Source organism: Bufo gargarizans, chromosome 4 (assembly GCF_014858855.1).
Source record: "Bufo gargarizans isolate SCDJY-AF-19 chromosome 4, ASM1485885v1, whole genome shotgun sequence".
NCBI lineage: Eukaryota > Metazoa > Chordata > Amphibia > Anura > Bufonidae > Bufo > Bufo gargarizans.
The window spans coordinates 221,686,362-221,708,598 of NC_058083.1; the positions used below are offsets into that span (position 1 = coordinate 221,686,362).

The 22,237-nt window shown below is 41.4% G+C and overlaps 1 protein-coding gene across 1 annotated transcript in view; it reads right to left on the reverse strand.

Moving 5' to 3' along the window:
- CSMD1 (CUB and Sushi multiple domains 1) overlaps window positions 1–22,237 on the reverse strand; it is a 2,061,198-nt gene that overhangs the window by 59,647 nt on the left and 1,979,314 nt on the right. Inside the window, exons 58-60 of the mRNA XM_044291097.1 lie at window positions 8,929–9,105; window positions 7,660–7,839; window positions 3,499–3,672 (exon numbers count right to left, since the gene is read on the reverse strand). Of these exons, the coding sequence (XP_044147032.1) occupies window positions 3,499–3,672; window positions 7,660–7,839; window positions 8,929–9,105 (531 nt within the window). The remainder of the gene's footprint in view (window positions 1–3,498; window positions 3,673–7,659; window positions 7,840–8,928; window positions 9,106–22,237) is intronic.

The following is a 22,237-nucleotide window of genomic DNA, read 5'->3' on the forward strand; positions in this document are numbered from 1 at the left end:
TTGATTATCACTAGAGAGGAATATCTAACTAAGTGTTCTGAGTCTTGGAATGCAGCGACAAAACCAGTTTATTTTGAACAAAACATGTGGTATTATGCAACTATTATAACTAGAGAAAAGCGAATTTAATGCACCAAAGCCAAATTTGATTTGCACCAAAGCCAAATTTCCTAACGATTTATTACTAAAATGGCTGCTGCACGTGTGAGGACATGGAGTAGGGAACTCTGGGAATGCAGGATCACCCATAATGCCATGCATGCAGCCAGCCAGCCCTGTGATGTCACAGCCCTATTCTGCCATTTTCCAATGCACTTCATGCAGGGAGAGACGTCGGCAGGTGCTAGGGACTGTAGTAGAAAATACTTAATTGTACTAAAAAAAACTATTTACAAGTTCAGGGAAAGATTATTCAAGGTGTAGGGAAAGGACAGGGAGGAAGCATTCCACAGCATTTATATTGAACAGGGTTCAGTAAGTGAGGTTACAGCCTGGGTAATAGGAACAATCCTATTACACCTTGCTGTACTGACTGGGGACCCAAATTGCCATTATACAGCTCTGTAATTCCAGCAAACCGTTTTTGTTATTGGGGTGTTACAGCCATTATCAGGGTTTATTACAAGAAAATATTTATATGTCTTATTTGCCCTTGTGCAGTGCAGTTATATGTTCAAAAGCATTTTTTTAGCTTGTATTAGTTGGAAAGGAAAAATATATTTGTTGTTCAGCAGTGCAGTTATATGTTCTAAAGCCCTTTTTTGTTTGTATTAGGGGGGGGGGGGGCTTATTAGCCGTTGTGTGGTGAAGTTAGTTGTTAGGTGAACATGGCCATATGTAGAATCTGTGGGCAGAAGGTGAAGCGTGGCCAGGGTGTCAATGTTGGCACCACGGCCCTGCGTCAACATATGCAGCGCCACCATAAAATGGCATGGGAGAACCGTGGTTCCGATGTGGTTGTCCAGCTTGCTGTAGCAACCACTGCATCACCCAGTAGCACGCAGCCGATTTCAGGCAGTCAAGGCTCCACCACCTCAGCGGAAGGGAGCTGTCTGTCCTTCCCATCATCTGCTGGTCCTGACGCTCCTGCTCCTCGCCCTCCTTCTCGTCATTCATTCTGTCAGCAATTAATCACCAAAGCGATTGCCAATAGACAACAGTATGCGTGCACTCATCCAAAGGCACAGAAGCTGAACGTGCTCCTGTCCAAGTTGTAGGATATTGCCAAAAATGGGTGTTTTTTGAAACCCAGAATATTATTGCAGTATTTCAAGATTGTAGCTCACACTGACAGATGTAGCAAAAGCTGCAAATTAAATATTTTGCCCAAAATAGGTGTGTTTTTTAAATAATGGAATAGAACAGCATTATCTAACGTGTGTCTCTCACACTGACAGATTTTGCCCAAAATGGGTGTTTTTTTAAACCCAGAATAATATTGCAGTAATTCTAGCTTGTATGTCACACTAGCCAATGCAGCATAGGCCCCAGATATAGGCTATTGCCAAAAATCTGTGTTTTTTTAAACCCAGATTATTATTGCAGCATTTCAAGCTGGGATTTGAATGTCACAAATGCACATATGCTGTGCTGGTGCACTGAGCTTGCATAAAATGGCTGCCGCCACCCGGTGAGTTAACAAGCACTTCAGATTAAAGATTCTTTCCTATTCTCTCCCTCACAGCAGCAGCATCCTATCCCTACACTGATCAGAGCAGAGTGACATGCAGTGCTATGTGACTCCAGCTTATATAGAGGCTGGGTCACATGCTGCACTGGCCAATTACAGCCATGCCATTAGTAGGCATGGCTTTGATGGCTTCTAAGGGCACAAGACTTTCAAAAAGCGCCAATAAATAGCCGAACACCGAACTTGAACCCAAACTTTTATGAAAAGTTCAGGTACGTGTCCGGGGTCCAAAAATCCTAAAGTTTGGTACGAGGCCGAACTTTACAGTTTGGGTTCTCTCAACCTTACTGCTGACACCTGGTTGCAATGACAGGGATTGGCGATAGCTCCAATTGTGATCATTTAATCTCTTATGCAGAAATAAATAGTGACTAATGCATCTTGGTGATTAAATACAGGGATGAGGCTTCATCAGGTTCCGGTCAGTTGCTATGGCAGCCTAGGGCCTTCAGAAGGATTCCAGTTCTGGCATAATAAGATGTCTGTAGCAAGGCTTGATATGAGGCCTGTCAAAACCCTATAGCCTTCAATACTGTTCTTTTGCATTCTATGGTACAAGCGATCAGAAGGTCAAATATTCAACTCAACTAAAGGAACTAAAAGTTACAGTAAAAAAAAAACTAATGCATTTTCAAATTGGAAATTCATAAATGCACTGCCTTACATATCTGTTAACTAAAGTTAAACATTAACACAGTAAAACTACAATAAAAGACCACTAAATAGTAAATCTGGTCACCATGTATCAGATGAATCAAAAATATTTTCCTGCAGTGAAGACAAAATGCTTTTTAGATAGATCATGTTTAAAGGGCTTGTCAGAAAATATTTTTAAATACTCTATTACTGAATTCTGAGTTAGTACCCAGCAATCCAGTGTATTGCATGGCCGACCACTGATGTCAATAGGCAACATGTAATGGTTTATTTCCTCTTGAGTTGGTACTACAGGGGAATTAATTGGGTTTTCCTGGACTTAAATATGGATGATCTATACCTTGGATAGATCATTGATATCAGATCAGCAATTGTTGAGCACCCAGCACCCTCAGTGATCAAATGTTTAAAGGGGCCTCAGTGCTTGGATAAACACTACAGCCTCTTGTTAGTATGTCATGCAAAGTGCTATATGTTGTATACTGTCTGTATTTGGTATTATCGCTCAATTGTATTCACGTAAATAGGGCTGAGCTGCATAAAGACCATGTAAACAATGGACATAACATCATAGAAAGTGAATAAAGCTGTAGTGTTCACCAGAGCGCATTAGCCCCTTTGGAAAGCTCATCCCCCTTAAAATGAACCAGTCACCTCAAAAACGCATATAAAACCACCAGCAATAACTTATAGTAGCCTCCAGTCTGTTCATAATCATATGTTTGATCTGTTATTCTGATGCTCATTTGCTTAAAAAAACAATATTTTAAGCGCCATCAGCGCTATTTTGCCAGTCAGCTTCAAGTCAAGGGGGCAGCGGCATCCTTGCTTAAAGTCAAGGTAAGCACGCCCCCTAACCGTCTACTCTCTTTTTTTATTGACTGCCTGAAGTGCGGCCGGCATCGCAGAAGTGTCAGACATGTGCAGTGCGCAGCTGAAAGCCGGCTAATAGCGGCAGCTGGAGACAGGATCTCGCCTTACCAAGGAGCGCACCGCGCACCAATCTGTTTGTATGGCTTCAATATTCTGGCTGTATAATGAAACATTGAGTGATTACTCTAAGTCATGCTTCTTATTGAGCCAAAAATTGAACTGAAAGAGTATAAAAGATGTTGAAAAAATATTTTTAATAGAAAAAGTTCTTAACTTACGCAAACACTGAGGGATTTCTCCTCTCCAACTTCCCCTCCCTTCACATGAAAGTACTGTAGGGCTAGACAGTTGGTAACCCTCCACACATGTGTAACTGACACTGGAGCCCCAGCTGTAGTCAGATCCTTCCAGCTTCCCGTACGGTACATGTGGTGGCTGTCCACAATGTATGGCTGGTTTATGGAGAAAAAAAATAGTTTTAAGATTCATTCAGATATTGACAATCATTTTTCTATTACCATATAACCAGTATTACTATACTGCATGTCCATGGAAAACCGTATTCAGTTTTTCACACATGCTAACACAATTATTATTGAGATATTTCCGTAACATATTTAATAAGTACCAGGTCATAGCAAACCATAACATTGACCTATAAGATTTATTGCAGCAGATTACTGAAGTTTTTATTCTGTTTTACAACATACTTCACCAATCAAATTGAGAGATTTACAATATGTTATAATTCAATAAACATGATATTCTTTATTTAATCATCATATTAAAAACATAGAAAAGAGTCCTCACAACATTGGTGAAACAAATAAGTGAGAGACCACTGGAAAAAGGCTAGCAACAGTTATATCCACATTAGAGAAATAGTATTATAATAAGATATGCCTACTACCGCAGGGATAGGCCCAACTACATATAAGTCCTAACTGTTGTCCAACCCTTAGACTAAAAATAAGGACAGTGTGTAAGGCAATAAGTATATCTACCATGCTAGTGTCCCTCACTCACCATACACGTTTTGCAACCAGGCTTTATCAGGGAACTAATTATGAAAGACTTTTGGGTATTCACACTTTTGTTAAAGGAGTTGTGTTTAATGCGTATGGCCCTTACAGGTCGGTAAAGATAGGTGTTCTAATATGATGCAATTGTGCTCTTTGATATATCCCCCTATATGTCCATATATCAGCCTAGTTGTATTATGTAGAAAAAGTCAGATGTCTATGGGCAGCTTAAATGGTCATTATCATTTCAACAGGCTTTCCATAAACCAATAGTACAGGTGAATATACAAAGCTATGCAATGTATCTTATCAGAGAGAATATATTTTTCTCCCCATAACAGCTCATTCTTCCTCCCCTCTCCATATACTCCCATGGGCAGCATGTTTGCCTCTCTCTTCAAATAAGCTCCCTTTGCCTCTTTTGTCTCACTATAGCTCACACCTCCTCACCCCACCCCTTTCCATCTTCTATGGGAAGCATGTAATCTGCTCCTTCACTGAGCTAACAGTCATCTTGTCTCTCAAGTTGGAGTTTGCACAGAATATTAGTTTAGGAGGGGGTGTAGGGAAAGAGAAACATTTTTCTCTGATAAGATATGTTACAAAGTTTCTTATATTCATCTATACTAATCATTTATGCAACATTTTCTGAAATAACCGTGAATAAAATCTAAAGGTCCATTAACTGTCATGGCTGAGGATGGGGAAAACCCTCAGCCGTGCAATGCAGAAGATGTTAAAGGCTGCTCGGCCAGGACGAGCGAATTAGGGAGCAGGTCACCTCCTAATACATCCCTAATCCGTCCCTAACTCCTAGCTGCATGGGCCGACCTTGAAGGTAGGAGGGCCCATGCTCAGGAACCTCGGATCCCTACTCACCCTCCGACCGGTCCCTGAACTAGGAGTAGGGTAAGACGACCTGTTCCTTCTGGACACGGAGGAACAGGAGTCTCACTGGCCAAGCTGCAAGGAATGGGGGAACACATACAACATACAGATATGACAGGCGAACTAAAGTAGTTCCAAACGTACCTGTCACAGCCACGCTGACTGGAACCCATGCATGACAACTAATGTCCACAAAACACTCAGGGACACAGCACACATATCACACAGGTAACCAGGACATCCATAGTTGCAATAACAGATAAGAAAGGAAAACATCAGGTGAACATCAGTATAAAACCTATGACCACAAGGGTGGCCCCCACTGGCAGGTGGAATACACAGGCGGCTGCTCCAGCAAACCATGGCTGAAGTACCCCTCAGACACGTGCTAAACACTGAGGCTTTATAGGCCCAAGTAGCCACACCCAACAAACACCCAGTGTTCAACACACAGAAGGGAATTAACCCTTCCAACACCAGGAAGTGTAGTGAGACCACATAAAGGAAAATAGACACAAATACTCACTGCAGCTGTTACTGTTGACAACGACATGTGTGTCAGACGTGTCCTGGGAGCCGGCCAAAAGGCCGAGACACTGCCACCACATGTACTTCAAACCAAACGTTGCCACGGGCAGCTACAGTGAATGGAAAATGTCACAGTGCACACCAAACCTAAAACAGAGTGCACACCAGACATTCAGAGTGCATACATACACACACACAAACCAGGTGTAACCACATGCACTTGACAGTAAGCTACCTAGCACCATCTCCGGCTGCTATACTGCCAAGTACAATCACATGTTGCTGGCGGCAACCTCAAGTGAGGCAACATACTAGCGGCCCTCACCTGTGGCTGAACATCCAAACCAAACCGCAGGCAACAGCATGCGGACACAGGAGTCACGACCATGACCATGGCCGTGACATTAACATGACAACAGTAGCAATTCTAGATAAGTATTTATGCATATTTCTGTCTCAATAATTGCTAGAAATTTTATATTGATGGCATATCCTCAGGATAGGTCATTAATATCAGATTGTCAGAGGTCCAACTACTGGAAGTTGCTGTTTGAAGAGGCCACTGCGATCACTGGAGATCTGGTGACAAATATGGTCTCTTAACAGCTTAACAAGCACAGCGCCATACATTGTATAGAGGATGTGCTTGGGCTTGGCACTGTAGCTCAGCCCCATTCACTTGAATGAGACTGAGTTATGCCTAGGCCACTTGACCAATGTACAGTGACATCACTAGCCTAGAAAGAGGCCTGAGCACTCATGGAGTTTTGTGACCTCTTTGAAGAGCTGCTCAACAGGGTGCCTGGGAGTCAGACCCCCGCCGATATGGGATTGATGTGCTATCCTGAGGATAGGTTATCAATATCAAATTCATATAATTTTTACTCCAAATTATCATTTACACTCGCTGGTGAGCAATCAAATTATTACACTTAATGTTGCTGCCACAAGCCATAATACAGCTGCATCCGTGTCGACCAATACATGGGGGCAAAGATAAATACTGAGACTTATGTAAATAAATGCATCATTCTACTGAGGTTCATTTTCCCCATTGCATCTGATTATTGTAACCCAGCGGGAAGAGGTGGTTTTGAGCTTGGGTGTGCGGTCACAAGCACAGCCCAACAAAGGGACCTCAGAAACTGGGATTATTACCAACAGGTCCCCAGATGAGTTGGACTAATGTCCAACGAAACACATTGGGACGTTTATTAGGATCAAAAAAATTAAATGTTTATTAAGACCAAAAGAATGACATATTGATAACAGGGCCCTCCACCTCAGTGTGACGAAGCTGGTCAGTCTCCATTGCTGCGCAGGGACAGGGAGGGCTTAATAGGTGTCCCCGGGCAACTGTGGGATTTTTCAGTGGATAGTGCAACTGTCACTCCAAGGTACATCCATTGCAGGGATGTCAGAGACCAAGTACTAGTCTCCCCATATCCCTAGCTCCTGGCTACCGTTGGCACGGCGAATAGTGTTTATTATATACACTTAGGGATTTAACTGTTCACTATTAAAAGTTATGTTTTAAAGGTATCTATTTAGTTTTGTATATTTTGTGTAACTTTACAGTACCGTTTTCCTTTAGGCAGTGACCAATGCGCAATTTGGTTGTGTTACAAGCCAATTATCTGCTTGTGCAAATGGACATTTTCATCTTCTAGAAAAGATCTCAGGCTATACGGCCTCTCTAAGGCTATAATGCAAACACGATAATGTAAGGATATTAAAACATTGTGTTACTTACCGTAATTACTAAGCATATTCTTTTTTATAGTCTATTTTTTTAATTGGAAATCATGAATTAGCTATTAACCTTTGAGAAAACAATGATCATAGATTTGCCATGTGATAACACAAATTATCAATAACACTAAATTTATTATAGAGACAACTGACATATTATTACTTTATATAAATTACTGCCCTATATGAAAACAAGAAAAAAATGTAATAATCTATGTACTTATTATAAAGAGAACTACTCATAAAGACCTTTGCAGGTTGGTTTTGTCTGGTTCCAGGTACCATCTTTTCCACACATCATTGGACCTGCAGAGGGTGGATCTTTCAGATAACCAGGATTGCAGTGGTAGGTGACTGTTTTGTTAAATGTAAAATCCTTTCCCAGTTGAATACCATTAGCGATCGGTCCTGGATCTTCACATGTAATCACTATCAAGAAACAGAAAATTCTGACTTTATTACATGTTATAATTTCCTGTTCTATTTACATGATAAACTAATTATCTGTTGATTGTTTCAGCTATAGTGTGTGCTGAATAGTTTAATGGAATTGCCATAGATTTACAGGAAGTGAGGATTCTACACCAGAAATCTACAGCGGGTTACAGTCCAATTTACACTATGTAGAAGGACTTTCAAAGCCCCATCCATTTTCAGCAAGGACAGATAAGGGATGCTGCACGAGGGCTTACTTAGTCTTTTGTTCTTAATTATTAGAACATGATGTCTCTTTATAAAAGAAGTAAACTATTTGACCCTACAAATTTGACTGCAGATAAACTGATTGTTTATTGCTAATATGAATACTAAATTACATGCTGTAGATAGAAATTCCAATGTTCAAGCAGCACAATGTACAGTATGTTCAGCAGCTATGACTCAAAGTTTTGTAATATACTTGACAAATTCCATAGCACTTCCAAAGTTATTGTCAAATAGAGTGTCTCTTATTGACCAGTGCAATGTTTCAGTCCTCTCACCTGGGCTTGAGAAAAGTGCCAGTTAGAGAACTGAAATGTCACATAGATACAAAGTGACATTTTTCTCAGATGCTGAATATATATATATATATAAAAAGAAAAATGTGTGGCAGCACCAATCTGTACCACAGAAGGAAATTAGGGTGCTAGGTCCAGGGAATTCACTGCTTACCCTTGTATTTAGACGAAAACGGACAGCAACTCCAGATAGTACAAAATTGTATAATTTATTGGGCCACAGTGGCACAGAGGCGACGTTTCGGCTCAAAATCCAGAGCCTTTCTCAAGCAGAAAGGCTCTGGATTTTGAGCCGAAACGTCGCCTCTGTGCCACTGTGGCCCAATAAATTATACAATTTTGTACTATCTGGAGTTGCTGTCCGTTTTCGTCTATATATATATATATATATATATTATACATAATGAGTAGAGGAAGAGTCAATCAAATCAATTGTGATTTTGTGCATGCATTTTGTGAGAAAAAAGCTAAAACATCTGACCATCTTCTAATCTGTTGTGACAGTCGTTTGGTTATTGACCTGAGCAATCTGGAGCACTTCCAGTCCAGGTTCCATTGGCAGTACAATGCCGAGTAGTTAACCCTGATGTTTTGTAACCTTCCCAGCAGGCATAGATGACAGAACTGGAGAAAAGTATCCCATCACTGAAAATTATCATGCCATTGGCTGGAGTTCCAGGATTTCCACAGGATACCGCTGTCAAAAAGATGGAGCTAAAATTAACATAGTTTCTCATAAGTGACAAGTGGGATGAAAGCAAGTACATTGATTTTAAATAGCAGAGATAGCTTTGAGGACATATGTTTATGATACCAGTCACTGCGATAGGGCACATGGATTTATGGAATTTATTATTCATTAGAAGTATGGCAATATATGTAGCATTACAGGTGTTCTTGTTAGCCAAAAGTTTACTGTCTGAACAAAACACATTCATTAGTATTGAGATGGTATTATTTTTATTTGATGGATATAGTAATACAATAGTCCAGAATTTTCTTAACAATGTCATATTCAATGAGTAAAAAAGCAACAAAGTAATAATAAAAAGGCAATCCATTTGTTCTGCTAACCCTTTTGACACTAGTATAATTTGGTCAATTAATAAATCAGTGTTTCATATTATTTTTGTATCTTAACCCTTTCATGACCAAGGGTCATTGATTCCCCAGTGTCCAGGTCAAAATTTACAAATCTGACATGTGTCACTTTATGTGACAATAACTTTGGAACACTCAAAACTGATTTTACAAACTTTGTTAACCCTTTAGGTGTTCCACAAGAATTAAAGGAAAATGGAGATGAAATTTCTCAATTTCACTTTTTGGGCAGATTTTCCATTTTATTAATTTTTTTTCTTTAACACATTGAGGGTTAACAGTCAAACAATACCCAATATTTATTACCCTGATTCCGCGGTTTACAGAAACACCCCACATGTGGTCGTAAACTGATGTAAGGGTGCGCGGCAGGGCGCAGAAGAAAAGGAATGCCATACGTGGGGTGAATAGCCTGGCTATGAGCTGTGCGCTGCGATTGGCCAGCAGTGCAGCAATAGACACGCCTCCTACAAGAAATCAGTCAGAGGGAGCGCAGACACCGGAGCCTATACCGGGCGAACGGAGCGGCGCCCAGACTTACTAGTAAGTGCAGGGGGACCCCTGGGCGCCGCTCTGCCCACAGGTATAGTTAGTTTTTAGTTTGTAGAGTAGTGAAAGGTCCTCTTTAAATAGGGTATCATTTTTTGCAGGACATGGTGACGGTTTTATTCTTTTTGATTGCTTGCTGTTGCACTTTTTGTGATTTTTTTTTTACGGTGTTTATCTGAGAGGTTAGGTCATGTGATATTTTATCGAGCAGGTTTTTCATTTCATTTTAACACAATAATAGCATATTTGAAAGAAAAAAAATATGTTTTAGTGTCTCAATGTTCTAAGAGCTATAGTTTTATTTTCTTGTGATTTTCTGATGTAGGGTCTCATTTTTTGAGGGATGAGGTGATGGTTTTATTGGTACCATTTTGCTTGATATGCACCTTTTTGATCGCTTGGTGTTGCACTTTTTGTGATGTAAGGTGACAAAAATGGCTTTTTTTTCCCCCTTTATTTTTATTTTTTTATGGTGTTTATCGGACGGGGTCTATAATGTGATATATTTATAGAGACGGCCGTTACGGACGCGGTGATACCTAATATGTGTATTTTTGTTTTATAGGAAAAGGCAATTTTTTTTAATTTACATTTTTTATTATTTTTAAATTTTTACTTTTATTATTTTCACTTTTTTTTATCAAGTCCCTCTTGCATCTTGAAGATCCAGTGGGGCTTATGGCTGTACTATACTTTGCAATGCTCTTGAAATGCAAATAATAATACTATCAGATGTCCTGTAGGTCGCAACAGCAGGCGCTTTTGCAAAGCGGCCGGTTGCCATGGCAACCATCGGGCGCTGCCATCACACCGCGGCATCTAAGGGGTTACAGCAGAGTGTCAGCATAGTGCTGACACTCGCTGCTGATGGCGGCGGCGACTCAGGAATGGAGCTGCCGCCATCAAACACAGCAGGGGGACCGCACCGCATCGGGGGAAGAGGGAAGGGGGCAGTGCTTGAAAGGGGGAGAGGGAAGGTACATTCAGCATTGGGCCGGCACAAATGGGGCAGGATGAATGTATGGGGCGGGGAGGGGGTGGACCGCATCAGGGGCAAGCTTCATGAATATGGATGGAGGTGGGGGGAACTGCATCAGGGGCAGGCAGGGATGGGGGGGTTGGAGGCACACAGGAAGGGGAACACAGATCAGGGGGCATGAGGACACTACCTGATTTCAGGCTCTGATCTGCAGAGCGCAGATCAGAGTCTGGAACAGGCATTTTTTTTTCACTGCCGCAATCCGATTGGTTACTCTGCACAGAATCGGATCAATTGCCGGCAAGGGACCACTCTGATTGGTCCCTTTCCGGCATTACTGTGCTGTATGCTGTCCATGACAGCAGCAGTGCAGGGGCAGAAGCTTAAATCCAAGAGTTTTGCAGCGCTTGGATTAAAGAGCTGCCTGAAGTCTATACATGTGCTATCTGCACGGGGCATGTGCAAATAGCACGTATATAAGCGGATTGCAGTTGGGAAGGGGTTAAATACATTATTCTAGACCAGTGCTTAGAAGACTTGTGAGACAAGCCTCATCAGTCGTTGGTGAGGTACAGAGGGAGAGACAATTTTGACCAAAGTGATAATAAAACTGACATTTTCCGTTTAGCAATATAAATGACTCATTGTGTGCTCACTGTATTTCAATGTTCGACCATTGGTCGTGAAGATTAAGTATCACCGTCTTCTGGCTGGTGTGGCAACAGTTTAAAAATATGAGAACTGTGCTGGGCTATACTGTAGGACTGGTTCAGAAGAACAGTGCTATCGTGACACCAGCAATCTTTCCTTGTTAGAATGATGGAAATAAAACATTTATGTGTGTAGATAATCATCTATAATGTAAGTATTATAGCCTTAACTATATTGCAGTAAGATGCTCATATAGACTACTTAAAATTAAAGTAGTTGTCCAAGTTAAATAAAAACTCTGTAAATATGGCAAAATGACCGAAGAATCCACACTCAGCCTTTTATTCTCCTGCATCTTCCAGAGCTGAGCTCCATTCTTCTTCACTGCTGTTTGTATTTCTGGCTACAGCAGAGGTGTTCCATGTACACAGGTCAATACTGTAGCCAGCCTTAGCAATGATATCCTGTAGACTGCTGAGTCCAGTGATTGGCGGCATAAACATCGCCACTGCAACCAAGAATATGTTAGCAGCAGAGAGCACCAGAGCTCATTGCTGGAGGCCATGGGGATAAAAAGCATGAGTATTGATTCTTTTATTTTACATCTGTGATATGCCTGTTTTGAAACAGATCAAAATGTATACTGACCCCCAGTTTTTACAGTACAAATATCACTGCTGGTTATGCTTTTATTTCCTTCAAAAAGAAAAACCCTAAAAGAACCCAAATGTAAACAAAGTTTAATTTTATGGTATGTATTTAAAAAATGTAGTATAGAACCATAGACGTCAATAATAAAGAAGCAATGACAAATAAATTACAACTGCAATGTCGTTTGTTACATTTTGATCAGGTTTTGGTAGGCACCTTTTGGTAGTTTATTTTTCAGTTTTTTTTGCAAATGAAAGTGGAAGGTGTGTATCACATTAATAGCAAATACATTTTGACAGCTAGTAGAAAGGTCTACAAAGAGAGGCAGGGGTGATCTCTTTAAATGACAGGATAATCTATACATAACTGTAAGCATAATATATTTACATAAAACAACATATGGAAATTATATATCATATATAAAAATAGGAAGAAGATCTGTAAATCTGGAGTCAAGGTGAACATTTCTGTGGGGTAATAGACAACTAAAATACTAGAGGGATCCTATTTTTGTACATTTTATTCCTTTTAATCAAGCAAAGAAGTGACAGGGAGCAGAGATGTCATTGCAAAATCAATTACTTGTCATGCTCATAATAAGACGTTTTTCTTTCAAGTGACTGGTCTCTGAAATCTTCCTCCTAATATTGTCCATGGCATCAAATAGAATGATTTTATATTGCTCACTGCTAAAATACCTAAAACCAGGACTATTGTCAGTGGTATTATAATAAATAGTGCTAAGCGAAACAAAGCATTCTAATCGGAATTCAGTCCGTTTAAGAAAACTTTAATTGGCAGCAAAGCCAAATTTCTTTGCACTCGGGTTTTCCTAAAATCGTTGCGACACATGTTACAAAGTGAAAGTAAGAAGTCCGGGAATGTGAGATCACCCATAATGCAATGCAGCCAGCCAATCTGCAGGTAGCCATCCCCTGTGATGTCACAGCCCTATAAAAGTCTCATCCTGCATGGTATCCGTCATTGTCCTGTGAGCTGAGCATAGAGAGAGACGAGGCAAGTGCTCATATGCTAGGGACAGTGTTGCTGCAATAATCCAATGGCCTTGTTTGATCCATATGCCATGTTCGCCATCTGATTTTAACCCTAATTATAGAAAAAATCAAATACCATTAGGTACATAGTAGGTAAGAATCCCAGACCTTATGTTAATCCCTGTTGTGTATCCCTCAATTGTATTACTTTAAGGAAGGTTTTACTGCCTCAATGCTGTGTACCATCTCTAGTACACAGGAGGACAGGCTTCTGCCTACACGATCCGGCTCCCTCGATCCCCGCTGGGGGAGCAGAGCAATACCCGGATGACCACGCCATCTAAAGGTTTAAAAGTCCCAGGTGTCTGCTGTTTTAAAGACTATGGCCACACTGCACATGCCAGCAGGCACCATTTTTAAATGCACATCTGCCAATGAAAATTTACTGACGGCGGTCGGGAAAGGGCTAACTTTCAATGTTTTGAGGAGGCTTATATAGATCCTGTAACTTGTGAACTAAGTAAACTAGAAGATTTACTGAACTATGTAACATGCCCCTAGAATGAATCCTGACAGTCTAGTTCAATGAGATGCAAAAGACTGAGCGCAGAAGCACCACTTTAGAGTAGCTCACATCCGTTTACTCATGGGGAGAGCTGAAAAGCAGTGAAGCAGTACTTATAGCATCCTCAGCCCAGAGTGGGGGAGGGACATAAGCCAATAGTAGCACTGGACCTCTGGGATTTTATCTAAAAACAGGTGAGTTTTATAAGCCTACGCACACACACAACACACACACACACTGTATTCAAACACATGGGATGAGTATATGCAGTGTCATTTCAGAGATATTTAGTTTTATTTCATTTGTATTTGCTGGTCTATATTGTGTTTTACTACTTTCCTAACAGCAGGAACTATAAAGCAAGTGGTAGTGACTAGATGAGCGAATCGAAGCTGATGAAGTGGAATTCGTTACAAAATTTAGGAAAAATTTGATTTGCATAGAAGGAAAATTTCCTCGCGCTTCGTGGGAGCAAATAATTTTTTTTTCCTAAAATGGCTGCTGCACGTGTGAGGACATGAAGAAAGGAACTCTGGGAAGGCGGAATCACCCACAATGCCATGCTTGCAGCCAATCAGCAGCCAGCCAGCCCTGTGATGTCACAGCCCTATAAATAGCGGCAGCCATCTTAGATTCTGCCATTACCAGTGTACTTAGAGCAGGAAGAGACGTCTGTAGGCACTAGGGACAGTAATAGGAAAGACTTGATTGTGGTGAAAAAAAAAACGATTTATAAGTGAAAGAAAGGGATAGGGAGGAATCGTTCCACAGCATTTGTGTAGAACAGGGTTTAGTAGCGGAGGTTGACTGGGTAATAGTAATAATCCTGTTACCCTTTGCTGCACTGACTGGGGATCCAAATTGCCATTATTCAGCTCTTTAATTCCAGCAAACCATTCTTGTTATTAAGGTGCAAGTGCTGTTTGATATAGCCATTAACAGGGTTTATTACAAGGAAATATTTCTACAGTACATCTTATTTGCCCTTGAGCAGTGCAGTTATATATTAAGCCCTTTTTGCCATGTATTAGTGGCAAAATGAAAATATATTCTGAGTCCAGTGTTGCACTTATCTGTTGACAAGCCTTTTGTGTAGTGTAAAAGTAGAAAGAAAATTGGGCCTAATTGCCGTTCAGCTGTGCAGTGATATATTCTACAGCCCAGTTTTCGGTCTATTAGTGGCAAAATAAAAATATATTCGTTGTTCAGCGTTGCACTTATCTGTTGAAAAGCCTTTTGTGTTGTGTAAAAGTAGAAACAAATTAGGGTCTAATTGCCTTTGTGCGGTGCAGCGATATACTCTAAAGCCTAGTTAGGCTGTGTATTAGTGGCAAAATTAAAATATATTCGCCGTCCAGCATTGAACATACTTTTTTTTTTAGCTTTATAAGATGCACCCCCCAAAAATGTTGGGGGGGAATGGCAGTGCGTCTTATGGAATAAATGCTGCAATTTAACACTGATACATCGGCGGCAGCGATGCTGCACAGTGCGGCCGGCGATGTATTAGCAGGGAGAGAGGAAGGGCTGGGGGCCGGCAACTGATATTAGATTGGCAGCGGGGCCCGTTGCAGTCACTGAATTCTATTACAGCGGGTCCCGCTCACTGTAGTATTCACATGTAACGTGTAGGCATGGGAGCTTTGTTAAACTATAGAAATCCTCTGCAGCAGTAGCAAAATCCACATAGTACTCACTTAAATCTCCTGTAGCAGGCAGGCCGGGCGGCAGCGTAACGTCACGTGCTTGCTCCGCCTGCTTCATTCATAAAGTGGGAGGAGCAGGCGCGTGACGTAGTGAGTGATTTTACGCTGCCACCCAGCCTGCCTGCTTTGGGAGTTTCAAGTGAGTGCTACATGGATTTTGCTACTGCTGCAGAGGATTTCTATAGTTTAACAAAGCTCCCATGCCTACATGTTACATATGAATACTACAGTGAGCGGAGCCAGGTGTAATAGAATACAGTGAATGCACCAGGGCCTGCTGCCATTCCAATACCAGTATCCGGCCCCCACCCCCTATATTGGGAGTCATTCACTATTTACATAGAGACATTGTTATAGGGGGGATCTGTGGATGACACATATATAGCACAAGATGCTATATATGTGTCACCCACAGATACCCCCATGGCAGTGGCATCCACAGATCCCCCCATAATAGTGTCATCCACAGATCCCCATAACAGTGTTGTTAGGAATATGGATTAATATTTACTGTCAGCCATGTCCTCACACCAGCCATCAGCTGAAAGGTAGCAGAGGTAGTGAGCTCCATAGGGGGGCCCTGCTTCAAAGCCAGCAGATGGCAGAGGACCTCTAGCAGTCTACCAGTGTTTATAACTTTTCACACTTCCATTCAGCCAGCCATAAACCCAGCTAATGGAACAGGAAAGACCTTTCTGTAGGAGGTCTAGTCCATTCCCCAGTTCAATGGAAATTATCAGACTTTCTGGGGCTGGCAGTTCATAAGGAATTATGAATCCCCCGGCCATCACAGGCACAAACCGGATACATATTTGTGTCCCTGTGGCCACGATGAACAGGCCCATGGTAATAGTCTGGCGGTGGGATGCCAAGGAAGAAAGATATACATATTTCCCCACAGAAACTAAATAACGGTACCATGCTTGGACTCTACTTGTAGCCGGAACCCAGGCGGGTCTGTTGGTCACAGAACCATCTCCCTGTGGCCTTCTGGTCTGGAGCTATGAACCCTAAAGTGTTTTGTGGGTCGTTGAGCTGCCAGAATCAGTAGGGAGGGGGGGGAGAGGAGGAGCAGGATACAGTTTAAAAGGCTTGTGCCAGCAAGTGGGCGTGTCTTTTCTCTGAAGGAGGGTCACACCGTGCCATGTGTTTATAGGGACCTGCTGACATCACTGCCCTCCATGTGAATACAGCTAAGAACTCATCACAACCCAAAAGGACTCATCCATCTGGTAAACTGACTTTTGTTCTGCTTAACCCTGTTTGTACCATACCACCTGTATTTGTAACCTCAGACCACTGTATATATTCCTTGTGTGTATAGTGTATTGTCTAGTGAGCCCTTAAGGCGATTAAATATATAATGTAAACTTGTGCTGTCTTGTATCTCGATCACGAATCCCCATGTCCATGTTTCTGCCTAGTTATACGCTACGGCGGGTTGGTTTCTTACCCTATAAAATCCTGTTAGCGGACCGGGCTTATATCAAACAAGAAACTGGTGGCAGTCTTCCCGAGTTGGGAATGCGCTGTTTCACTGGGGCAGTGAAAAGGCTCTCTCAGCTTGTTGCCCTTCTGTGCCCGTGTGGACAGGAGGAGTCTGTGAAAACTGTACCAAGACTGACCTTACCCGCTCCTCATCGTGGGCATAAAATCAGGCCTTGGTAACCAGTGACCATACCGTATCTTGTGAGCTCAACGTAGTTGACGTCCGGCATTAGTCGGGGCATGGGGGGTACGGTATTCATCATCAGTGTCATCCACAGATCCCTCTTAACAGTTCGTCATCCACAGATCCCCTCCATAACAGTGTCATCCACAGACCACCATTAGTTCAAAATTCACCAAAAGCACACCTTTTGGTCCATTTTTTTTTTCTTATTTTCCTCCTTAAATACCTAGTTGAGTTTTATGGGCTGGTGCATCTTAAAGGGTGAAAAATACAATATCTGTTGAAAAGCCTTTTGTGTACTGTAAAAGTAGGAAAAAAATTGAGGCCTAATTGCCGTCAAGCGGCGCAGTGATATATTCTACAGCCCTGTTTGCCATGTATTAGTGGCAAAATAAAAATATATTCGCCGTCCAGCGTTGCAATTATCTGTTGAAAAGCCTTTTCTGTAGTTTACAAATATTTAAAAAAATGAAGGTTCAGCGGTGCAGTTATATGTTGTGAAGTCCTTTTTGTGGTATGGATCGAATTACATAGTGGTGAAATTTTTTATGTGAAACAGGCTTTTTTTTTTTAATTGATGGGTGATTGTAGACTTTCTTCTGTATGAACCAAATTCTAATATCCTTTCATTGGTGAAATTTTGTATTTCAAACATGATTCCTTCAGGAAAATTGATGGGTGATTGTAGACCTCCTTTTGCAGTATGGACCAAAGTATGTAGAGGTGAAATATTTTATGTCAAACAAGCTTTTTGGGGGAAAATTGATGGGTGATTGTAGACTTTCTTCTGCATGGACCAAATTCCAGTAAACATAATGAAGATGCTGATGACAACACACCAGCAGACTTTGCATTTACCATCTATACACAATTAAATCAAGCAGCTTCAGTAAGTTGAAAACATTTAATGTGTTTTTATCTGCTCTGTCTGCATTCGATCTCCACAGCACAAAATACATGACAGTAGAGCCTCTGCTTTGGAGTCCAAGTCCAGTTTCTTAAGGTCAGGAGTTGCATCAGAATTATGCATAACATTCTTGCTCCCTGTGCCATAACAAAAGGACTCCATAGGCAAAGGAAAAATATATTTGTCGTTCAGCGTTGCACTTATATGTTGAAAAGCCTTGTGTAGAGTAAAAGTAGAAAAAATTAAGAGCCTAATTGCATTCAGCAGTGCAGTTATATGTGGTAAAACCCTTTTTGTGGTGAATTTTTTTAATGTGACACAGGCTTTATTCAGGAAAATTTATGGGTGATTTTACACCTCTTTTTGCGGTATGGAACAAATTACTTATTGTTGAAATTTTTTATGTGACACTGTTTTTTTGGGAAAAATTGATGGGTGACTGTACACATCCTTTTGCTGTATGGGTCGAATTACGTAGTGGTGAAATGTTTCATTTCAAAGCAAACGCTGATGCTCTGTATCTCTTGTGAAGTCAATGTCTCCAACTATGCCCCTCGTGCGATTTACACCAAATACATTATTTCCATGTAGAGATCCGAGAATTATGTTGGAGGCATGTAGTGTATGCAAGCCAAGTGTGACCCCTTTTATCACTCTCACTCTGTTCTGTACCTGGTTTGCCTGGGTGAACGGAGTCACACAGGGGAGGAAATGCTCCGTGTCCTTCAACAAGAAATCAAATCCTGGCTTTATCCACGACAACTGAAAATCGGAACTATGGTGCCCAACAACGGGAAGAACATTGTGTCGGCGCTGCATCAAGGAGGGCTGAGCCATGCACCCTGCATGGCACATGTGTTCAATCTGGTTTTCAAGCGGTTCCTGAAGTCTTCCACCCATCTGCAAGACATCCTAACAGTGGCAAGGAAACTTTGCATGCACTTTAGCCACTCGTACAACACAAAGCACACCCTCCTTGACCTGCAGTGGCAGAATGGCATCCCCCCAACATAGGCTGATATGCAACGTTTCCACCCATAGGAATTTTACCCTCCATATTTTGGACTGACTATACGAACACAGAAAGTCCATCAACAATTTCTTGATGATACAAGCAGACAGGAAGAGTCCCCTGTGTAACTTTGATGTCAACCAGTGGCAGCTCATGCGTGACACCTGTAATTTGCTCAGGCCCTTTGAGAAGGCCACGTTATTTGTCAGTTGCCAGGACTACGGTATGAACGATGTCATTCAACTGCTTCATGTCCTGGAACAGATGCTGGTAAATCTAGCCGGTCAGGGAACTGGAGACGTGGCGCCTAGAAAGATGGTGGCAGAGTTTGATGCATTTGTCTGTCAAGATCTCTGTTTACAGTCAGTGAACGGGAACATCATTTATCGCAAGGATATGCAAACACCAACCGATGGGGTGTTAACCTCCATAAGTAGGCCATTGGCACGAAGGAGCATTCATTTTCATAACTCGAGGTATCCTCCCGGAAGCTTGACCTCTGCACGTCGACGGTCTGCATTGCAAAGCTTGTCTAAAAGAAAAATCTTGCAGTGCACCCCGTTGTAGGAAACTCTTGATCCAGCACAGACTGCTCTGCTCCTTCAAAAACAATGGACTCTGTATAGCATGACACCAATGTATAATTGGAGGCCATTATGGGACCAAAAATGGTAAAAGGCAGAGTGGACCCAACATGCATGTGGATCCAACACTTCTTGAACTTTATGGCGGCCATTATGGCGCATAACAGGTAGTATTTAGTGTTAGGACCCGTGTTACAGAGATCGCCTTGACATTTGGCAGACGGGCTCAAATGGTTTTGTACAAAATGCATTTGCCAAGCATCTCACTTTATAGATATGCGTAGCATTAGCACTATAATATTTTTTGTGACTATGGCATTATTGTAGTTTAACTGATATGCAGAGTGTCATTTTTTTTCCACCCCAACACTAGTCATTAATCCATTCTTGTTGACGAAGCACTTTTTTTTCCCAGCTTTTCTTTTAAATCTTGTTGTTTTGCCCCTTCTGTGTTGTATTTTATTTGTGTTAATTTAATGTCCTGTTTGTTAAATAAATGTTGATTTTTCTCCCCCGTAAAAAAATAAAAAAAAAATAAAAAAAGAATTGTCTTGTGATTTGGAAGCCACAAGCAGGAGTGGGTACAAAACAAAGAAGACATGCAAATATTCTGTTCACGTATCATCTCTGTTTTGGATCCACTCCTTTTTTTCGGCATTAGCAATACTGATGGATTACTGACTAAATGCTGACCGAGTGAAGGCGGATGCTCCACAGATAGGATCCGTTTTTTGTGGGTTAATGTTTTGACTGATCAGAGGTAGGGCAAAATAATCAGTGACATCAACACAAATTTACCGCTGACACCCTCTCCACTCTGTCGGGGGGGGGGGCTCTACTTGTATAAGCGTTTAATAGAACATGTTCTGTAGACATCTATGTGGAATCAGCTGCCCACGGTGTAAAAGGAGTGGGCATCTTCTTGGCGCTAACCTCGACCTGTAAGGCTGAGTTCATACTTGAGTACTTGAGTTATTGGGTCAGTTTTGGCCCCGTGACTGCCCAAATAAGTAAAGTGTGCAGTGATTCTAAGAGCGACGCCTGTCATCTGCATGTCATACTGACTGACAGTATTATTTCACTACCAAAGCAGACTTCCTATGTGTGTTACTGCAAGGCACAGTGTTCTACACCACTGTAAAGGCTCTCTGCAGCCAGAAAATAGCCGTTTTTCAACGTAATTCACAGCAAATAAATTTGGATTTGATTCTAATTTTCCCCCCAAAATTTGTTCATCTCTAGTAGTGGCAGTAAAAGTGATCCTGCTGGAGCTGCTGAATCATCCCTGTCTAGTGTCTATCTCCTCCCACTTGCTTTAGTTCCTGGTGAACTAATTTTTGTCAACAAGGTTAACTAAATGATTTAGTTCACTTAGAAGATGAATTCATTTTGGCCTGATCTTTAATGAACTATCCATCACTAGTCCTGTGATCTGAGCACAGGGAGAGTCATGTCAAGAGCTCATGTGCTAGGGACAGTGTTGCTGAAACTGATTAATGCAAAATATTGTAGAGGAAGAGTGCAGGGAGAATGCAGGGAGACTTATTCTGTGCTAGTATTTTTTTTACTTATTCCTACATTTACTTATTACTACATCAGTCGTAAACTAAGATATGTAATTCAATACCAATAAGATAGACAGATTTATTATTTCACTGCCAGTGGGCCAACCAATAACATCCAGTCTGCATCCCTTAGGTCTTGATGATGATGATCCTTATTTTTTTGCTGGCTTTACATCTTCCAAATCATCCTTCACAGTCTCCATGTGCTAGAAAAGTCATCAAGACGCAAAGAGAGAGGAGGAGCTGGATGTTCCTGATGACATATTCTCATCAATATTAGATTATGTGGAAAAGGAGAAAAAGCAGATGGCATAAGAAGGACTCCCACCTGTAGGGCAGAAGAGTGCTAGGGTTGGAGAAGTGGGCATGCCAGAGCTGATTAATATTCTGTGTTTACTGTCAAATAACCTGCAGAAGATTGTTGGTCACAACAGCAATAATTTGCATATTGCCCTCCCCCAACCTAACCCGCCAAACCCCATGCCAGCAACAGCCCTAGTTTAAAGGTGCCGTTGGGCCTTTACTAATGAAGATGGACTATACAATGCCATCTTCATTATTAAATGAAAAGCAGCTGCGGGCTAATGGGCCATGCGGTTCTTAACGGCAGCATAGCTGCAACCCACCTGCAGCACTGCCACTACATGTCCTGATTTAAAGCAATTTGCGACAAATTAAATTATAACTAATCAAATTTCTTGGCTTTTGTCTATATACTACACCTATCTTTTTATTCATGTATCAAAAGAGATAAAATAAGAAAATTTGCATAATTTGTGAATTTTCTATGTCATAAAAATACATGATGGATGATCTCTTCTCCCTTGGCTTTGGGCTAAAAACACACCAACAATATATTTAAAGGTAGTTTTGCAAAAGGAGAAGAAAATCT